Source organism: Periplaneta americana, chromosome 2 (assembly GCF_040183065.1).
Source record: "Periplaneta americana isolate PAMFEO1 chromosome 2, P.americana_PAMFEO1_priV1, whole genome shotgun sequence".
Classification (NCBI taxonomy): Eukaryota; Metazoa; Arthropoda; class Insecta; order Blattodea; family Blattidae; genus Periplaneta; species Periplaneta americana.
Genome location: NC_091118.1, coordinates 15,740,389 through 15,762,003, shown reverse-complemented (window position 1 = coordinate 15,762,003; position 21,615 = coordinate 15,740,389). Strand labels below are relative to the sequence as shown.

Here is a 21,615-nt window from a genome sequence, read left to right as displayed (position 1 = left end):
AACATTCATTCTTGGACTTTGCTTTTCATGCTAGAAAGGCACATTGCTACTATTTAACAACCTAGACTTTAGTTATGTATAGATGTGAACATTAACAAAAATAATTCAGCAGCTACAAATCCCACTATCATAGTCTGAATGTTAGTTTACATTACCAACTTTGAATCCTTTAATTACGTTTAAGTGTAAAATATTTGTTACCAATTTAACGAAAACATTCAAAACTCTCCTGAGGGATCTTTCAAATAATTACATCGCTCATAATTACAATTTTTAATTACATTAATTTGTAATTTTTATGAATTTTTATCTTTAAATTCATTTTAAATATTAAACAAATGTTACTATGTATGGAAATAAATTCTGTTCATCTATATCTGGTATCATATGACTGATACTTGTTAAAATGTTGAGATAAATTGCATTTTAGTATTTCTTTAAACATCCATGTCTATTGAATACGTAATGGGTGATTCAGAAAAACATTCAAATGTTGTACTAAAATATATTTACATCTACATAAACATTTTCAGGTAGGAAACAAGTGATCATCAAAGCTTCAATTTGTCCCAGACAACGTTCAAGTTAATCTCCTGTACTTCGATCTTTCATTTGTCAACTTATAAACTGATTTTCTGCTGTTATAGAGTAATGTCATGTACTGACAGTAATCTGTTACTATTTAATATAATTACGTGTAACCATGGAAACAAGATTTTACGCAATTTTAACATGATAGCAATGTCTCACAATGCAATCCCTTACTCCCATTATAACAAAGCCTTGAATGACATTTTACTAGAATCTCATTTCCTCTCTCAAATTATCCAAGTATCACCTACATTTTAATAAAATGTTCAATTTTTATTCTGAATCACCCTGTATACTAATAATAAAAATATTGTTTTCAGTAAACTTCAGTATAAAAACACCTTCATGAAGGGAAATCTCAGGTATTATTTATATTTTTACAGAATTTTGATTTCTTATTAACTGGAATGTCCATTTGTGTTCCCAATAATCATTTGTTAATGTTACATATTTCACTCCATAATATTTTGTCATAAACCTACTCTGAAATTTATTATAGTGTTAATTTTTTAAACTTTATTCTTCTTGTAAATTCGATGATCTGTTAATTACAGACATTCAAACTCCCAAACAACAAATCGCTTACAACAACCTACTTCATTTGTTTCAGAGACTAGATAATTAGGGCCCTATTAAAGACAGGAACAGACAATGAAAGAATACAACTATTTTTATACGTAGTTCTCTATTGCCTTCTGCTGTCATGTTTGCAAGTCATCTTCAGTTATTTCTAAATACTCAGCTACTGCCATAGCTTGTGATTTGCATAAAATTAACGCACTTAATGTTTATATAAAACTAGATTTTAATGAGGCACTGCCTATTTTGTCTATATAACTGAAGTACAGCTATTTTACATTGATCCCTGGTATTTGTACCCGATTGACTTCATTCCTTGCTGTAATATAGTGACAAGGACTCGTTTTTTTTTTTTTTTTAGAAAAATATTTATTCATAATTACAGGCACCACAAAGCCAGAATCAACAGGCAAATGGTGTGATATAACACTGGAGAAAGACGGCTGCAACCTTTTTTATGGCAGGATTGAGAGTTGTGTTTCAATATTACTGATCAGAAATGTTTATTAAATATTGTATGTTATTTATTTTATTTGTAACCACTTAAATGTGAAACACTGCAAATATTTATGCTAGAATTTCGATAAACGTTTATCAGAAGTTCAGCTCTTGAAACATTAGACACTGCAAAAAATTGCAAAAGAATTTCTTAGTTTCAAACACTCTGGTATCTGCCACTCACTGTGCTGTGAAGGCTATAGCCCAGGTATATGATCTATTTGATGTCTCTCCTACCATACACACAGTCGCGCTGATGGGATTGCACAGATTCCAAGTTCGATACAGCACACTAGTCTTTTTGTTTAAGAATAAAACAGCTCAAAATTTTATTAAAAAATATGTACCATTTCTTAACGACAAATTTTGTTTAACTGTTTAGTTATATTGTTTATGAAAAATACTGCAGCCGCCATTAGACTGAAAGAAAGTCATCAATGTGTGATTTGTAGGGAGATAAAAGGGCTTTTTCCCTCCCCATTGCAAAAAACAACATCCCCTCTCTGCTCAAGCATTGCTTATAACAACTAGGAATGCTAATTCATCTCCACAATATTTTCTTAGAATATAATTTTGTGGAAGGCCTATGTACGCTTAAACATAATTACATTAATATGATTATTTTGTATTCAAATACATACTTTTTGTAATACTGCTATTTTTTTTAGATTTGCACACAAGTTATGCGTTTCCATCAAGGGTGACAAAACAATGTTAAATCCGTATCACATTTCCATGTAAGAGTATAGTTTCAAGTCGTCCGATTAAAGGCGCTAGTGTATCCAGACTATTTTCAAAAACAAATGCTTCAATCAATCAAATGCTACAAATTGAATATCGTTTTTAACATTATTCTTATTACATAAAAAAAGATTCTGCATGTTTATTCAGCTTGGCTAATAATTTATAAAGTAAAAGGAGTATAGAGAGCAGTTTTAAAAAAGTGTCACTGGTACAAATGACAAAAAAATTAATTTATTTTCGTCATGAAATAGTACTGAACATACACTAATAGAAGGTATATTTATAAAGGACACCAAATATTTTCTTAAACTATATTTTCTCGTTCCACGATCTTTAAATCTCTTGTGTAAAAACCGAAAAATACTGCAATCAGTACATATCGACGAAAATTTGCAATTCTTCAATTAAGCAGTATAACTTCACTGAACGTGGTTTTAATTCCCAGTGATGAAGATTTAATTAAACTTATTCAACGTGAACAAAATGAAATAAGAAAATAACAGAAACATGCGGGAATCAAAACTGAAATTTGATTATTATGCCTCAAAATACTTGGGAATGATTATAATGCTGGCTGATTCCAAATTTTCTAATTCTGACAGCTTCTATTTTGTATAATTAGTAGAGAGCTGAAACTAAACAAGTTTTAATGCAGTTTTGAGCAAAAAACTCATGTCTGATAATTGTTACGGATCATAAAATGTTGGAAAAATATGTTTTTCAAGTGAAATAATAATATATAGAACTTCCACTTATGTTACATAATTGTTTGAGGAACTTCGCATTTGTAGCAGAGGAAATAATGCCGTCTTTAGTTAGAATTCGGCGATCGGTATTTTCTGACATAACAGAGTCTACACTTGTTCCAGATTTCATAACAGAGTTTTCTATGGGTAACGAATAAGTTATACATTTTCATGTACTTATTGAATCCTTGTACTGTTATAAGCATCTGTTATTATTCTGACAGCTTGAACAACGTGTACTGATTTTAAATGAGTTTTGAAGGCAGTTTCCAAGCTGTTGCAACATATAATTTATGAGAAAACTTAAAGTTTTGTAGATATATAAATTCTTGAAGAGTTTCAGGATGGGAAAAGTAAGAAATATTTATATATTTGCTGGAATTATTTTTCTCGAATTCATTTAATATGATTTTTCCAGATGAATCAGTTGTCTGTTTGGTAGTAGCAGAAGATAGAGTTCATTTTTCCATTTAGCTCCAAAAGTTATGGGATTACAGTTTTGTTTTGTGAGTACAACAATGTTTTATTTAGAATAACTCTTCTCGGGTTCTCAGCCAGGTGAGTTAGAGATTTGCTTCCAAGCTTTCGACAGCTAGCTCTGCCATCTTCTTCAGGGAATGAAGAAGATGGCAGAGCTCTCAGGGAATGAAGAAGATGGCAGAGCTAGCCATCAAAAGCTTGAAAGCAAATCTTCAACTCACCTGGCTGAGAACCCGAGAAGAGTTATTTTACATTAAACGCCGGGAAAGCCTCAAGTCATACAATGTTTTATTTGTTTTCATTATTTTTATCCTTTATCTATTACACAACTGAAATAATTTTTGGTAAGTAAAGTATTATGTTAATGATATTTAACGGTAGGTGGTGCAGAACACAGTTTGTGTAAATGCCGCCAGGTGGCACAGAACGCAGTATGAGCCTTCGAAGCCACAAAGAACTCTATGTTCTGAATCGCTTTTAGTGATGTACTTTAACACAGATTGGTCATTATAAGTAGAGACCGGAATTTTAGGTGCTAAAAGTTAAGAATGACACTGACTGTAGATGAATAGATGTAGTGTCCGTGAGTAGGGTTTTAAGCCTAGTTCACAAGAGTCCGATATGCAATAATAGACAAAAGACTCACAAGGACTGGGCAACAGAGTTTGTAAATGGTGCGCTAGTTTATAAGTGATGGTTAAGAGGCTTAAAGACCTTTAACGGTACCAAGGAAAAATACTGAATGACAAGAATGACATCTCAAAGAAGTCAGGGCATGGCTTCCATATTTATAAACATTTAGCACCTGAAATTCTGGGCTCTAATTTATAAGTCATCTCCCTGATTTATGCAGTATTATGTATTGGTGATGGAAGGTCTGCTTTTGAGAAAGTTCAATTAATGAACGAGTCTTTTTTTTTAAGAATTTAAGTATGTATGTAATACTCAATATTAAATAATGAAGTCATTATTTCACTTTACCAATTCCGTGCTATATTTAAGAATTTTAAATAAAGCTTTTCAATGCTAGGCAGAGGAAGACAGACAGAAAAAAGCCATTTGCACCCTCTAGAAAAATAACAAATCGCACATTGGAATTCTTGATTTTTTAAATATATTTGACATCAACATTTAATAGTTTCGTATAAATTTAATATCGTAATTTATTATTTTCTTTATGTTATAAATATGTTGTATAAAATATGTCACTTCTTTTTAAAACTTCTTGTTTATGAAAGGCGAATTAACAGTGCCTTTATTCTCATATTATTTGTTGTAAACTTGTAACTGACGTGGGCACCATTTTTAAAGCAGTGACGAAAATTTGCAAAGAGAGGCTGTTACAATAAAAGTAAATAATTATATTTCTCGATTTCTACTCACAAAGATTAAGCGCTAAATTAAGCACATATTAAAGCTTGGAATATTGCTTAGTTGACACAAGCTTCCTCTTCCAAAATATAGCTGCTTGGTCACAAAATTACAGACATGTAGTCACTGAAATATATATGCACAATAATAATACTAAGGTGCTTGATGCGGTGCAACACATTCTTGTGAACCTCGTCCGTAATCTACGCGGAGCCGCACTCTCGGAGTTCCCTGTTGCCGAGGGGCAGCGGTGGACGGTAGTTGTTGATGATGAGGCCTTCCAGTTCGTCGCATGGACAGGCCTCTTCAGGTTTGTAGCAGCGCAGGCTGCGGAATACGGACAACTGTAGAGAGAAAGAAAATAATATATTCAACTGTTGCTTAAGGTTATGTAAGATGGAGCTATAATAAATTGATGGAATATGGTACCATATAGTGAATATAGAGAAAAGAAAGCAAAGTGGTAGGCCTTTTATGAAAAATTAATTTAATTGCCTTGCTTACAGCATATTTTACTCGAGAAAAAAAAACAGGGGAAGAAATCAAACTGGAATGTTATAAAACATCAATTTAATTGTCTTGGTTACAGGATATTTTACACGAGCAAAAATCATAGGAAACAAAACAAAACTGAAGTGTAATAAAAATTAATTTGTCTTGGTTACAACATATTTTACATAAGCAAAAAACATGAGAAAGAAATCCAAACTGGAGTGTTATAAAAATAATTTAATTGCCTTGGTTAGAGCATGTTTTACACGAGCAAAAAATATGGAAAGAAATCCAAACTGCAGTGTTATAAAAATTAATTTAATTTTCTTTGTTATAACATATATTACACGTTCAAAAATCATGGGAAATAAAAACCGACAGGAGCGTTGTAAAAAGTAATTTAATTTTCTTGGTTACAGCATATTTTACACGAGAAAAATATATGGGAAAGAAATCGAAACTGCAGTGTTATAAAAATTGATTTAATTTTCTTGGTTATAGCATATATTACACAAGCAAAAAACATGGGAAATAAAAACCAAACCGAAGCGTTATAAAAAGTAATTTAATTTTCTTGGTTACAACATATTTTACAGCAGCAAAAATCAAGAGAAACTAAACCAAACTGGAGTGTTATAAAAATAAATTTTCTTGGTTGCAGCATACTTTACGCGAGCAAAAAACATGGGAAAGAAAACCATCACGAGTGTTATAAAAATTAATCTAATTCTCTTGGTTACATCATATTTTACACGAACAAAAAATATGGAAAAGAAAACAAACTGGAGTGTTATAAAAATTAATTTAATTTTCTAGGTTACAGCATATTTTACACGAGCAAAAACACGGGAAAGAAAACCAGTTGGAGTGCTGTAAAAATTAATTTAAATAATTTCAAAGAAAAATTGTTCCGGGGCCGGGTATCGATCCCGGGACCCTTCGCTTAGAGCACGAATGTATTTCCGACTGAGCTACCCCGGAAGAATTCTTGCTTGAAATTATTCAAACCTGCTTTACAGGGAGCTACTACCTAAAAGCCAGATTTGCATAAATTAATTTAATTTTCTTGGTTACAGCATATTTTACACGAGTAAAAGACATGGGAAAGAAAACCAAACTGGAATGCTATAAAAATTAATTTAATTTTCTTGGGTACTAAATATTTTACACGAGCAAAAAACATGGGAAAGAAAACCAGCTGGAGTGCTGTAAAATTAATTTAATTTTCTTGGTTACAGCATATTTTACATGAGTAAAAGACATACTTACTTACTTACTTACAAATGGCTTTTAAGGAACCCGAAGGTTCATTGCCGCCCTCACATAAGCCCGCCAGCGGTCCCTATCCTGTGCAAGATTAATCCAGTCTCTATCATCATACCCCACCTCCCTCAAATCCATTTTAATATTATCCTCCCATCTACGTCTCGGCCTCCCTAAAGGTCTTTTTCCCTCCGGTCTCCCAACTAACACTCTATATGCATTTCTGGATTCGCCCATACGTGCTACATGCCCTGCCCATCTCAAACGTCTGGATTTAATGTTCCTAATTATGTCAGGTGAAGAATACAATGCGTGCAGTTCTGTGTTGTGTAACTTTCTCCATTCTCCTGTAACTTCATCCCGCTTAGCACCAAATATTTTCCTAAGCACCTTATTCTCAAACACCCTGAACCTATGTTCCTCTCTCAGAGTGAGAGTCCAAGTTTCACAACCATACAGAAGAACCGGTAATATAACTGTTTTATAAATTCTAACTTTCAGATTTTTGGACAGCAGACTGGATGATAAGAGCTTCTCAACCGAATAATAACACGCATTTCCCATATTTATTCTGCGTTTAATTTCCTCCCGAGTGTCATTTATATTTGTTACTGTTGCTCCAAGATATTTGAATTTTTCCACCTCTTCGAAGGATAAATCTCCAATTTTTATATTTCCATTTCGTACAATATTCTGGTCACGAGACATAATCATATACTTTGTCTTTTCGGGATTTACTTCCAAACCTATCGCTTTACTTGCTTCCAGTAAAATTCCCGTGTTTTCCCTAATCGTTTGTGGATTTTCTCCTAACATATTCACGTCATCCGCATAGACAAGAAGCTGATGTAACCCGTTCAATTCCAAACCCTCTCTGTTATCCTGGACTTTCCTAATGGCATACTCTAGAGCAAAGTTAAAAAGTAAAGATGATAGTGCATCTCCTTGCTTTAGCCCGCAGTGAATTGGAAATGCATCTGTCAGGGACTGACCTATACGGACTCTGCTGTATGTTTCACTGAGACACATTTTAATTAATCGAACTAGTTTCTTGGGAATACCAAATTCAATAAGAATATCATATAATACTTCCCTCTTAACCGAGTCATACGCCTTTTTGAAATCTATGAATAACTGATGTACTGTACCCTTATACTCCCATTTTTTTCCATTATCTGTCGAATACAAAAAATCTGATCAATAGTCGATCTATTACGCCGAAAACCGCACTGATGATCCCCAATAATTTCATCTACGTACGGAGTTAATCTTCTCAAAAGAATATTGGACAAAATTTTGTACGACGTCAACAAAAGTGATATTCCTCGAAAGTTACCACAGTTGGTTTTGTCCCCCTTTTTAAAAATAGGTACAATTATGGACTCCTTCCATTGTTCTGGTACAATTTCCTTTTCCCAAATAACAAGTACAAGTTTATAAATTTCTCTATATAATGCGCTTCCGCCCTCTTGTATTAATTCTGCTGGAATTTGATCGATACCTGGAGACTTGTACTTTTTCAGATTTTCTATCGCAATTTCGACTTCTGAAAGCGTGGGTTCGGGTATAAATGGCTCAGCAGTTTGTATTTCAATTTCGTCCCGATCATTTCTATTTGGCCTATGTACATGGGAAAGAAAACTAAACTGGAATGCTATAAAAATTAATTTAATTTTCTTGGTTACAGCATATTAATACGAGCTAAAAGCAGGGGAAAGGGAAGCAAACTGGAGTGTTATAAAAAATTAATTTAATTCTCTTGGCTTATTTTACACGAGCAAAAAACATGTCAAAGAAAACCAAATTGGAGTGTTATAAAAATTAATTCAATTGTATTGGTTACATCATATTAAAAAAATGGGTTATTTAACGACGCTTGCAACTGCAGAGGTTATATCAGCGTCGCCGGTGTGTCGGAATTTTGTCCCACAGGAGTTCTTTTACATGTCAGTAAATCTACTGACATGAGCCTGTCGCATTTAAACAAATTTATATGCCATCTAGCTGGACCAGGATCGAACCCGCAACCTCGAGCACAGAAGGTCAGCGCTATACCAATTGCATCATATTTTACACGAGCAAAAAACATGGGGAAGAAAACCAAACGTTTTAGTAAACTAAAGTTAAGGCCAGCTTAACCAACTTTGTTTTAGCCAATCCTGGCTTAACTGAAACGTGGAGTAAATATACATACATACGGTATTTGTACCATAACACACATTTTCTTTATAAAATACTGTCTAAAACATAACTGCGTCTTATGTTGCGAAAGTCTGCCAGTGCATGCCAGTCAAACAGTTGATGTCTTGTTCCCACCCCAAAGCAATTTTTCTAAATTATACATCTTGATTACACAACTTTTAACACTGTATCACTTCGGAATATGTATGATATGACTTTCCTGTGTTAAATTCTAACGTACCTGGTTTACAAGTTTCGACCTATTATGGGTCATCCTCAGAACTGGTCGTTGCTGGTCTTGGCGCGCCTTGTTTTGTTTCTTGTGAGGTTGTGTTTGTGTGGTGTAAAGTGGAGTCAAAGAGTGTGTATATTCTGATATTGAGTTTTGTGTTGAGAATTTCATTGGGGTGTGATTTTGTGTGTCTGTATATTTCATATTGTTCTAGTGTGTTTAGTTCCTGGCTTTTTTTAGTATTTCCATGTCTGTGTTGATGTCTCTGTGGGTGTGGTTAGCATTTGTGATGTGTTCTGCATATGTGGAGGTGTTTTGTAATTTTGTTATGGCTGTGATGTGTTCTTTGTACCGTGTTTGAAATGATATGCCTGTCTGTCCTAGGTAGAAGTTGTTGCAGGTGTTACATTTGAGTTTGTGAAAATGGAAATGTGTGTGTTAGAATTGGAATATATCAGTCCCCTAACTTCCCATTGTGCAACTCAAACCAAGAAATGGATTCGGAACACCTCAAAATCTGTGCTTCAGTTGCTGGCCATGATAATATCTTTCAAAAATATTGGAGTGCAAGAGGTCAAATGACTTTATCGTCAAACGCCTGGCATTAGAAAACAACAACAGCAACAACAACAACATTTGAGTTTGTATACGCCTGTGTGGTTGTATTTGTAGAGTGTTATTTCTTCTGTATGCAATGTTGTAATTTAATTTCTTGAATGAGGTTGCAATCTTGTGTGTGTTCTTGTTTTCATATGTTAGTGTGATCTATTTTTTGTGTTCTTGTGCTTGTGTTGTATTCGTATGTTTTATGTGACTATGTTTTGTCTTACGTATATGTTGTCTATTTTCTAAATTATTATTAATTCTCTTGAAATTAACGACACTCCCCTTTCCATATTCACTTACATTACTTACACATCGTGACGTTCTTTAACGCCACTTTATGCACTGGGGTGAATGAGAAGTGACAACTGATTCCGCAGGTATTCACTTCTATAATGCAGGTATTTTCTTTTTTAATTGAGTTATTTTACGATGCGTTCAACATGAATTTACTTGGGAGTAAGAAGTAATAGCTGACAAATGAACGCGTCCAAGGAAAAAAGAAGACGTCTTTCTAAATTTTTAATTCTACGAATAATTTTATATTAACTTAAGGAACGAATTGTTTTATATAAATTTATATAAAAACGGTAGTGGTTAGCAAGAGAGATGAAGATCTTCATCACAGAATCAGCAAATGTGTCTCACCTGTTCCTCTGAAACTTCAATGGCGTCTTTGAACAGAATCCATGTGACACTCTCAGAACAAGGGGGCGTGGTCAGAGAGCCGAGGTAAGTCCAATATGTGTAAGTTTCTGCAAGAAAACAGACAAAGAAATGAGATTTCAGTGTTTCAAATTAAGTCTATAAACCTAATGAATCATTTCTATAAGTTTTAATATATTCTTTATGCAGGGTAAAAGTTGCCTAATTTCGCATGAATTCGAATCAATTGGTCTGCTTACTGAACGTAAAATTATTTAAGAAGGTGGATTTTATTGGCTTTACCAATACATTATAATATAAGCTCACAAAAATATTGAAGCAGGATGACCTTACGAAAGTAAAGATAAATTGAAATCCTGAATTCCTACCAATTTAAGAACAGCACTTCTTTCTTTCGAGATATATGTTCCAAATTTCTCAGTAATACGAAGTGAAGAAATTTTATTACTTTACATAATAAGATGTTTAAATTTCCATCACAAATCTAACTCCCTCCATCCCTTGCACTGAAAATCGGTTCATAACGAAGAAGACCTCGAGAAATTTCACGAAACCAGTCTTTGTATAGCAAATAGGAAACTATAAACAAATCAAAATTAACATAAACAAACTAAAGCTAATCTAAGCACACAAAAATTAACATAAGCTATGCAAACTGTTGTAAATCCTAGCCTTCCCTAGATTAAATAACGTCAAGTAAAGTAACCTCTTTCGGTAGGTCAAATGTGTCTACAGAATCCCATATAGCGAGAACGACGAATCTATAAGTAGCTGCAGGTAGGTGAGTGCAAGAGAAGTCTTAAATCATTATCCGGGTTCTATACTTCATCCTTCATATGATAAGAAAACATAATTTTAAACTTTTTTTGTTTAAATGAAGTTCTCACTTACCAGGTAGAAGTTTCACCGGGTCAATTGGTTCCTCAATGTCCGTCCCCTCTCCACGATGATAGATTTTAGGGATAAGTTCGACGATTTTCTGGAATTCCGGGTGCTCTTTTCCAACCTGAAACACCACAATTATACACTAAGGGGGAACAGACGTAAAAATAACAAAAACAAATGATGAAACACTTTTATGGTTTTGAAAATAATATGGGTTGTTGCATATCACATTAAAAAATGTTTTGATTCTTTTACGTCTCCGAATACTTACTTACTACTTACTTACTTACTGGCTTTTAAGGAACTCGGAGGTTCATTGCCGCCCTCACATAAGCCCGCCATTGGTCCCTATCCTGAGCAAGATTAATCCAGTCTCTACCATCATATTCCACCTCCCTCAAATCCATTTTAATATTATCTTCCCATCTACGTCTCGGCCTCCCTAAAGGTCTTTTTCCCTCTGGCCTCCCAACTAACACTCTATATGCATTTCTGGATTCGCCCATACGTGCTACATGCCCTGTCCATCTCAAACGTATGGATTTAATGTTCCTAATTATGTCAGGTGAAGAATACAATGCGTGCAGTTCTGTGTTGTGTAACTTTCTCCATTATCCTGTAACTTCATCGCTCTTAGCCCCAAATATTTTCATAAGAACCTTATTCTCAAACATCCTTAACCTCTGTTCCTCTCTCAAAGTGAGAGTCTAAGTTTCACAACCATAAAGAACAACCGGTAATGTAACTGTTTTATAAATTCTAACTTTCAGATTTTTTGACAGCAGATTGGATGACAAAAGCTTCTGAACCGAATAATAACAGGCATTTCCCATATTTATTCTGTGTTTGATTTCCTCCCGAGTATCATTTATATTTGTTACTGTTGCTCCCAAGATATTTGAATTTTTCCACTTCTTCAAAGGATAAATTCCCAATTTTTGTATTTCCATTTCGTACAATATTCTGGGGAGGCCGAGACGTAGATGGGAGGATAATATTAAAATGGATTTGAGGGAGGTGGGATATGATGATAGAGACTGGATTAATCTTGCACAGGATAGGGACCGATGGCGGGCTTATGTGAGGCCGGCAATGAACCTCCGGGTTCCTTAAAAGCTATTTGTAAGTAAGTACAATATTCTGGTCACGAGACATAATCATATACTTTGTCTTTTCGGGATTTACTTCAAAACCTATCGCTTTACTTGCTTCCAGTAAAATTCCCGTGTTTTCCCTAATCGTTTGTGGATTTTCTCCTAACATATTCACGTCATCCGCATAGACAAGAAGCTGATGGAACCCGCTCAATTCCAAACCCTCTCTGTTATCCTGGACTTTCCTAATGGCATACTCTAGAGCAAAGTTAAAAAGTAAAGGTGATAGTGCATCTCCTTGCTTTAGCCCGCAGTGAATTGGAAATGCATCTGTCAGGGAGTGACCTATACGGACTCTGCTGTACGTTTCACTGAGACACATTTTAATTAATCGAACAAGTTTCTTGGGAATACCAAATTCAATAAGAATTTATGGCTCTAAGTAGTCTTAAAATTTCAATTTGTTGAACACACATTTCTCTGCAACTAAGCAATTTTAAGATAATCTTCCCTTATCCATTTGTGTCATAAGAAAACAAGACTTGAGTGCGGGGTACTTATTGCATAACAACGAAATTTTATATACAACTATTTTGTACAGAAATGAACATAACAGTGGTTTCAAAATTTAATAATAAATTATGACATGTTTTGGTGTTGCAAAGACATGTACATTTTTCAATCTAAAAGGGATTATAATTTATTTATTTTTATAAAATAAATGTAACCAAAAATAAAATAAAAACCCAATATAGCCATTGTTCAACGAGACACACTGGTAAAAAATATGAAAATTTTAGGGATTCCCCTGATACCATTACGGTATGTACTTTCATCTTTCCCAAGATTTTTGTTCACTTTCATTTCTAAGTTGGTTTAAAAATGTTTTATAATGTCTATGTGGGCGAGAGAAAGGAAATAGCTATGTGTCTTTTTTTTTTAGTATTTTTGATCCTATAATTTTTAAAATAAATATTGTTCAATATTAATGAAATTTTGCAGACGTGTAGACACCATGCTCTACATCAATTTCAAATATCGATTTTATATAAGTTTGATTGGACCCCGAATAATAATTTTGACTTGTAACACTAAAAAAATTGAATTATAAATTTTGGAGGAAATAATTACAAAACTAGAGGACGAATAGGAAAAATTATAGTAGGAGTTATTTCTCTAACTTACTATTCTGCACCGCGTATGAAAATTTCATAAAATTTGAATTTAATTTGACTAAAAATATAGGTTGCCCAAAAATTCTAAAAAAAAAAAAATAATAAAAAAATTATTAAAGATATTAAAAAACTAGAAAATCAATTACTACCTTCAAATATTCAATATTTTAATACAACATCAATGTGAACATATTGTGGAAATTTGGTTAAAATCTTCAAAAGTAGAAAAAAAAAAGGTTTTGAAAACTACCGAAGTGTTCCCATAAAACAGCTGTGAAAAATATAAGATTGTTATAAACTGTAGTTTTTCTCAAATTTGGGCGGAAATGAACATTTTTTAAATTAGGCACTCTGGTATAAAATTAAATCAGTTTCGTTAAAAATTATAGCAAAATGATTGAAAATAAAATGAGACATCTTTGTAAACATATCAAGACCGAAGCATCTGCCTCTAAAACTTTGTAAGTTATAAGAATTTGAATATGACTATTTTTTTGTTCCCCCTTAAAATATGAAATGATAGGGAATCGTAACAACAGAAATGAATGTTAATAATGCAAGAGACAAACAATACATTTCCGGACTGCCCTGAATGTAGGCAACACACAAGATACAGGAAACGGAGAAGTTAGCAAGAAAACGCCTGGAATCTATTCTAAACGCATCACTTGAAAGGCAGAGAAGATGTCTAGCCACAAGGCGTACGCATATCGAGAGATTTCAGGAAAAATCGTAATAGGTTCTTGACATGTTTGCACAAAATCACGTGTAGAAGCTCAATTCTTAAAGACAATCTGATACTGTCTGATAGACTGACTCAACAGGCATGGAAGCAAAGACCTTAAATGACACGTGCATGTTTGATTAACGATACAATAAATACAAGTGCAGCTCGGAAATGTATTGATTGCACCCTATCCCTCTACTTTTTAGCTTTGCTCTACAATATGCCATTAGGAAAGTTCAGGAAAGCAGAGAAGGTTTGGAATTGAACGAGTTACATCCGCTGTTTGTTTAAGCGGACGACGTGAATACGTTAGGAGAAAATCCACATATTGATTAGGGAAAACACTGGAATTTTACTTGATGCAAGTAGGAAAATAGGTTTAGAAGTAAACCCCGAAAAACAAAGTATATGATTATGTCTCATGACAAGAACATAGTACGAAATGGAAATATAAAAATTGGAAATTTATTCTTTGAAAAGATGGAAAAATTCAAGTACCTTGGAGCAACAGTAACAAATATAAATGACACTCGAAAGGAAATTAAACACAGAATAAATATGGGAAATGCCTGTTATTATTCGGTTGATAAGCTTTTGTCATCGAGTCTGCTGTCTAAAAGTAGTGAAAGTTAGAATTTATAAAACAGTTATATTATTGGTTGTTCTGTATGGTTGTGAAACTTGTACTCTCACTTTGAGAGAGGAACATAGGTTAAGGGTGTTTGAGAATAAGGTGCTTAGAAAATATTTGGGGCTAAGAGGGATGAAGTTACAGGAGAATTGAGAAATTTACACAACACAGAACTGCACGCATTGTATTCTTCACCTGACATAATTAGGAACATTAAATCCAGACGTGTGAGATGGGCAGGGCATGTAGCACGTATGGGCGAATCCAGAAATGCATATAGAGTGTTAGTTGGGAGGCCGGAGGGAAAAAGACCTTTAGGGGCCGAGACGTAGATGGGAAGATAATATTAAAATGGATTTGAGGGAGGTGGAATATGATGATAGAGAATGGATTAATCTCGCTCAGGATAGGGACCAATGGCGGGCTTATGTGAGGGCGGCAATGAACCTCCGGGTTCTTTAAAAGCCAGTAAGTAAGTAAGTATTATTATCGTTATTATATTGTTATTACTAATATTATATTTTTATTAATATTAGTTTCTGTCTTGGTCATCAGTCGTCAATCTCTTACAAAAATATCACGAGTTTGCATTGATTTTAGATGTCAACCTATGGTTGTATTATGACAACGATTTCCATTTTGTCTACAGTATATAAGACGTCGGATTACGGTGATCCCTTTGGAGCGTTGACTGTGAAATGTATGACTGAAGAAGAAATGTACGTGGAATGTTACATGGGTACATAGATATATATTGAATTGATTGATGGATGGATGGATGGATGGATGGATGGATGGATGGGCAGATTAGATAGATGGGCAGAGATAGTTTGGATTGATGGATAAGATATAACTGATAGATGGATATATAGACAAGAACAGAAATACAGAGGCGGATATGCGAGTCTATCGAATAACCGGTGAGAGTTGAAAGAACAGACGCAGCGAATTCCGAGTCAACTCAGTTTAGACGAAGCCTTACTAAGCTTCGTAATGGAGTTACAGTAACTGGATTGTGGTTTTCAAGTGTCGGCAGCCCTCTCTACAACATTACCTTCAGAAGGACGCCCAATACTGCAAGACCGTCGGGATGTCCGGCTGCCTCTCCGAAACTTTCATACTTGCTGCTGTTCCAGTGCACAAGATGCAGCTGCAAGGATAACATTAACAATACTAATCAATCATCATATCACATTATCCATTACTGTATTATTAAAACAACAACTTTCAGTACTGGAATTAGGCTTCTGGGTATTCCACCATGTCCTGGAACTTGATATTTCCAACCTTTAGGAACTACATACAGATTTTTGTATCCAGTACACATTTTCAAAGTATTACGAGGCATTTTGAATCCTTAGTGTGCTGTAATTTTACCAGTAGCAGTGAAAAATTTATAAGAAAGAAGCTTCTTCATAAAAAATCAATTCATTTTCCCCGGAAAATGGTATGAGATGGGGCAATTTGGATTTTAAATTCAGAATTAGGGCACACATATTAATAAAATTCACCTATTTTTATTTCAGAGCAAAACAAAAAGTAAAAATTTGTTTTTCAATGTAATCGGCGATATATGCAATAGAGGGAGAAACGAACTGGCCACTCTACCCCATTTTCTCTTGGCCTAGTTGCCTCATAAGTGGTGCCTTGTCGGTATCACTTGTGAGGTTCAGACCTGTCTTCGGGCAGTTGTTTAAATAACAACAAACAACATATTAGAATCGTCATAATATACCGTACATTTATCATTTGTAGGGCTAGGATTTTGATTACCTATTAATCACGAAAAAATGTCCTAAAATAATGCATTTATGAACTAAAAATCTTTCAAAAATGCCCTAAAATTGATCTTACATAATTGGCTTAGTAGGAATATTAATAATTAGGCTAGTAATTAAATTAAATTCTAGTACCAACATTCAAGTTTATTTAATTTTACAAAATTTTTCTAAGTAGCACACTTTAATTAATTATGTTACCTGATGTAGTTTCATGTACAGAGGTGTGAAAATTATTAGAATAATCTTAATTTTAAAGGTTTTTTAATAGTTCCTTCACAAATATTCATTGAATTGATGAATATTGGTATATAATATTACTATACTGATGTAGGATATATTTACTACTAACAATGCCGGAAAGCATTGTTGTACATTGGTATTTTTCTTATTTTACAATTGTTATGGGAATTCAGAAATTATTATATTATGTTGGCGGAATTGGAAACATCAAAAATTAATTAAGAAATGCTTTAAACAAATTGTTCTTTGTGTTTACATTGTTGTGAAGGTTCAAATGAACGTATACATCTGTTTTGTGCATATAATTTTTTATGTTCCCAATTCCGCCAACATAATATAATAATTTCTGAATTCCCATAACAATTGTAAAATAAGAAAAATACCAATGTACAACAATGCTTTCCGGCATTGTTAGTAGTAAATATATCCTACATCAGTATAGTAATATATACCAATATTCATCAATTCAATTAATATTTGTGAAGGAACTATTAACTTTAAAATTAAGATTATTCTAATAATTTTCACACCTCCGTAGTCCACCACAAAGCCGGAACTAGCAGGTATAGAGGAATTTATATTGAAGGGGTGGTTGGACTGATCCATTACGTGGGGGTGTACTACGTTAAAATGACAATATTTGAGTAGAAAAACTTTCCAAGACAGACTCTTCTCTACACAAGGAGAACGAAGGGGCTCTGAGACACGCCATTTTCAATGTAGCATCCCCGCACGTTTACTAATAATCACCAATAAAATCGAGCAAATCTGTTGCACTTTTTTCTACACTTTTTTGCCTACCTAAAATTTTTCGGTCTGTAATCCCCGGAAATAATGGCGATATCGAGAAACGAGATGCGGTGTTATATTCCCCCTTGACTTACTTCGGACACGATAGCATCAAAATGGGAATTTCGAACACAAGCTGATATTCGAGAAAAACATAGCAACCTCTATTGCGCCAACATTCTCGTCGCCATAACTCCGCCGTATGTGTAGTGAGTACAAATCAGATAAGTGCGGCGAATAGAGCTCCTCGAACTCTATCTGTGGTGCAAAGGACAACCCTCTGCCCCCAGGCATATGGACGGTAGAGGCCGGCAAAGTTTCAAAAAATGGTCATTTTGACTTTCCAAAGCAGACTTTTCTCTACACAAGGAGAACGAAGGGGCTCAGACACCTGCCCTTTTCATTGTAGCTTGCTCGTATTTTTAGTAATAAATTCATTAGAATGGAATTATGGGGTTGTTTTCTCATTCTGCGTACAGATGGCACTTACCTCTCCAGCGAAGGACTGGCCATCCACGGTATGTTCGGAGCCCTTGTCACTGCGGAAGCCCCAGTGGCAGTGGTACTGCTCCAGCTTGTATTCTCCGTCGATGGGGCCTCCCACCAGTTCTGAAACATAATGTGTAGACGTGAAGCCAACTTTTTGTGGTACACTGTAGGGTTAACCAGATTTAATTTGATAGAAATAGACAATATTGATTTGCTATGTAAGTTTAGGTGATTACCATTAAGAGAAACAATACTGAAAAAAAATTGACTGTTTCTACTGACAATGACCAATATTTAGAACAAAAATCCTTTATATTTTGCTGACAAGCTTTTTCTCTATTTTAAATATTGACCGATGATTTACAAAGAAATTATAAAGTTGCCATTCTCAATACAATTATAGTCCCGACGCTGTTATTGCCGGCGTGACTCCTCCTCTTTGTTTACGTCTTAGAAAGTGAAGGCTCTATAAAGTCTAGGTAGGTAGTATCGTGCGCCATTTTTGGTCTTAGGTTGCCGAGCTACAATACGAGGAATCTATTTGCCACACCGTTAAACGTTATCATGTCGTAGCTCCTATGATAATAAATCAAACGCACTGTAATTGAGCAGATAATTGAGCGGCAAATAACGTCTTCGTGTGCTTTCTGCGAACACCAAAAAAAGAGCTAAAATGGCGGGCGATTATATTAAGTATTTATCGAGCCTTAAGAAATGAATCAGCGAATCACAAGACGCACACGTTCAAATGTAGCCGACCTGCAACGCGATTGGCTGCCGGAAATTAGAGCGACGGGACTAGGCCTATAGTAGATTAAGTAATTTATTTAGATTTGGCATCTGTTGATTCACTCTGCAGCGAGGGAGAATGAATTCTGATTCATTACAGCTTTTGGGGAGTCTAAATTGATAATTGAACAATAATTGAATCAGTAAATTCTAAAATGACTTTATTCCAAAATTACGGCAGCAATCAGATCTCCATAAAAGTGGCCTTATTGCAAGAATGGGGACTTTTCAAAAGTATTCTGAATATTGTAAAGCTTGTGTGCATCTTAATAATCGTATGGAATAATGCCATTTGTTAACAGAAAGTTGTATTGAAGTGAGACGAATACGATAGCGTTCTTATCTGATTTCAGCAAAAAATGAATTAAAGATTATGTTTTATTTAACGACGATCGCAACTGCCGAGGTTATATCAGCGTCAACGGAATTTTGTCCCGCAAGAGTTCTTTCACATGCCAGTAAATCTACTGACATGAGCTTGTCCCATTTAAACACACTTAAATGCGATCGATCTGGGCCGGGATCGAACCCGCAACCTCGGGCACAGAAGGCCAGCACTCGACCGATTGCACAATCCAGGCCGACGCAAAAAAAATAAATCAAGCATGTGACTGATTCAATTCTAGAGTATAAAGAATAAGGTTGTTAGGGACATTTTTATTATTTTTAAGTGGTTGTCAAAACAGATTATACAGCCAGTGCCAGCGTTTTTGGCGCGTGTCTTCGAGTAAAATGCCAGTCAATAAGCACTTGTTGTCAGTGCAGCTGAGAACGGTACCACGTCACGTCACGTCACGTGAGAAATCTGCCAATCACAGTTATCAGTCTTACTGCGTAAAAGGCAAGATACTTGCACTTTGCGTTTCTAGGGTGTGTCCTTGAGTACACTGTCCAGTCAGTGGCATCTGATACCACTTCGGATGAGAGTAGTACCATCTCTTAAACAGATGTGACGTCAACAATCTGCCAATCACAGTTGTCAGCTTTCTCTCCCACAGATAAGATACTCGCTCTCAACGTTCCCATTACTTATTTCACGCGCCAAAAACGGTGGCTTTGGTTATACGTATCTGTGAAGCCCCAATAATCTACAAAAATCAAATGTTGAAATTTAAGGAAGAACTAGACTATAGTTAATGTATGCAGTCACAGATGTCACCAGATGTAGATGATTTTGATGTTGGCGGGGGAGGGCTGAAAACGTATTTTGTCTGTCCAGAGAAATTTTGTTTCGTGCACTTACTACTATTGTTGTTTGATTTACTCGCCAATTATTATTGTTTTTCACATAATACTGTATGTTGTTTGTAAGTTACAAGCAAATTTTCCAAGTAATAATAATAATAGTTTTATTTTCCCTAGCAGAGTTAAGGCCATCAGGCCTTCTCTTCCACTCAACCAGGATAAACTCATATACAAAAAAATACATACCGGTATAAAAATATTAACTTAAAAATAATAATAAACATAATTAAGTAAAAAATAGAGATTGAATACATATACACAATCAGTATATTAACTTTAAAATAACAATAATAAAAAATATACATATAATAAAACAAGAGACTGAATACATAATCACAAACAGGAAAATACATTCTAGTATACAGTATTAACTAAAAAAAAAGAATTAATACATATGAATATAATCTCACAACTAAATGAATAGTAGAATTAGTATGATCAGCACAGCACGTGTTACATTGAGACAATGACAATTACCTAGATATAAGTGTTAATGGAAAAATAAAGTAATGACTGTGTAAAATAATGATAATGATAATAATAATAATAATAATAATAATAATAATAATAATAATAATAATAATAATAAATAAAAATGATACCTAAAAAACTAATTCTTTGAATTTAAAATATATCTAAAGAACCTAATTTTAAACAACTGAGGACTAAGACTACCCCTGATTTCGAGCGGCAGCGAATTCCATGAGCGGGCCATGGCTATTGAGAAAGAACCTGAGTACAGAGATGTCTGATGACGTGGTATTGATGGCAACAGATTGTGCTGTGAACGTGTATTACGATTATGATGTGAAGCTAGGAGAGTAAACCGAGAGGCAAGGTAGTTGGGTGTGGAATCATGTATAATTCGATATAGCAGGCAAAGAGAATGTACTAAACGTCTATCTTGCAAGTGATATTCCAAAAATTTGCCCCCCCCCTCCAACTTAAACTCCAGGCTACGCCAGTGATCTAAAGATATTACTGTTGCTTTCTGACCGAACATCAGTCCGTTAACTTGTTAGATATTTTGTTCATCTTTTGTCACATAACATTCTTGAATCCGTAACCAGTCTTTCCGAAAGTTTTGCAAAGGCAGCTGTGGATTTTGGTCCACAAAGAGACTGTTCAGTGCAGCGCTACAGATACCGTCCATGGCTAACTCCCCTTACTCCGCGGTCCCGGGATGAATGTGGCTTTTAATTGGTAATTGCTGCTCCTGATAATTGCAGAGCGAGGCCGTTACGACGTATATCCGGCTTCTGTGTAACTGGCACATCCCGTCTGCTGGGGCTCAGAATTCATTGCCAATATACGTCATACAAGT

General features: G+C 34.6%; 1 protein-coding gene across 1 annotated transcript in view; it reads right to left on the bottom strand.

Annotated features, from left to right (window-relative positions):
- Window positions 1-4,978: 4,978 nt before the first annotated feature.
- CAH1 (carbonic anhydrase 1) overlaps window positions 4,979-21,615 on the bottom strand; it is a 304,545-nt gene continuing 287,908 nt past the window's right edge. The window contains exons 3-7 of the mRNA XM_069846433.1: window positions 18,259-18,377; window positions 16,013-16,108; window positions 11,338-11,452; window positions 10,429-10,535; window positions 4,979-5,353 (exon numbers count right to left, since the gene is read on the bottom strand). Of these exons, the coding sequence (XP_069702534.1) occupies window positions 5,213-5,353; window positions 10,429-10,535; window positions 11,338-11,452; window positions 16,013-16,108; window positions 18,259-18,377 (578 nt within the window). The 3' untranslated portion in view covers window positions 4,979-5,212. The remainder of the gene's footprint in view (window positions 5,354-10,428; window positions 10,536-11,337; window positions 11,453-16,012; window positions 16,109-18,258; window positions 18,378-21,615) is intronic.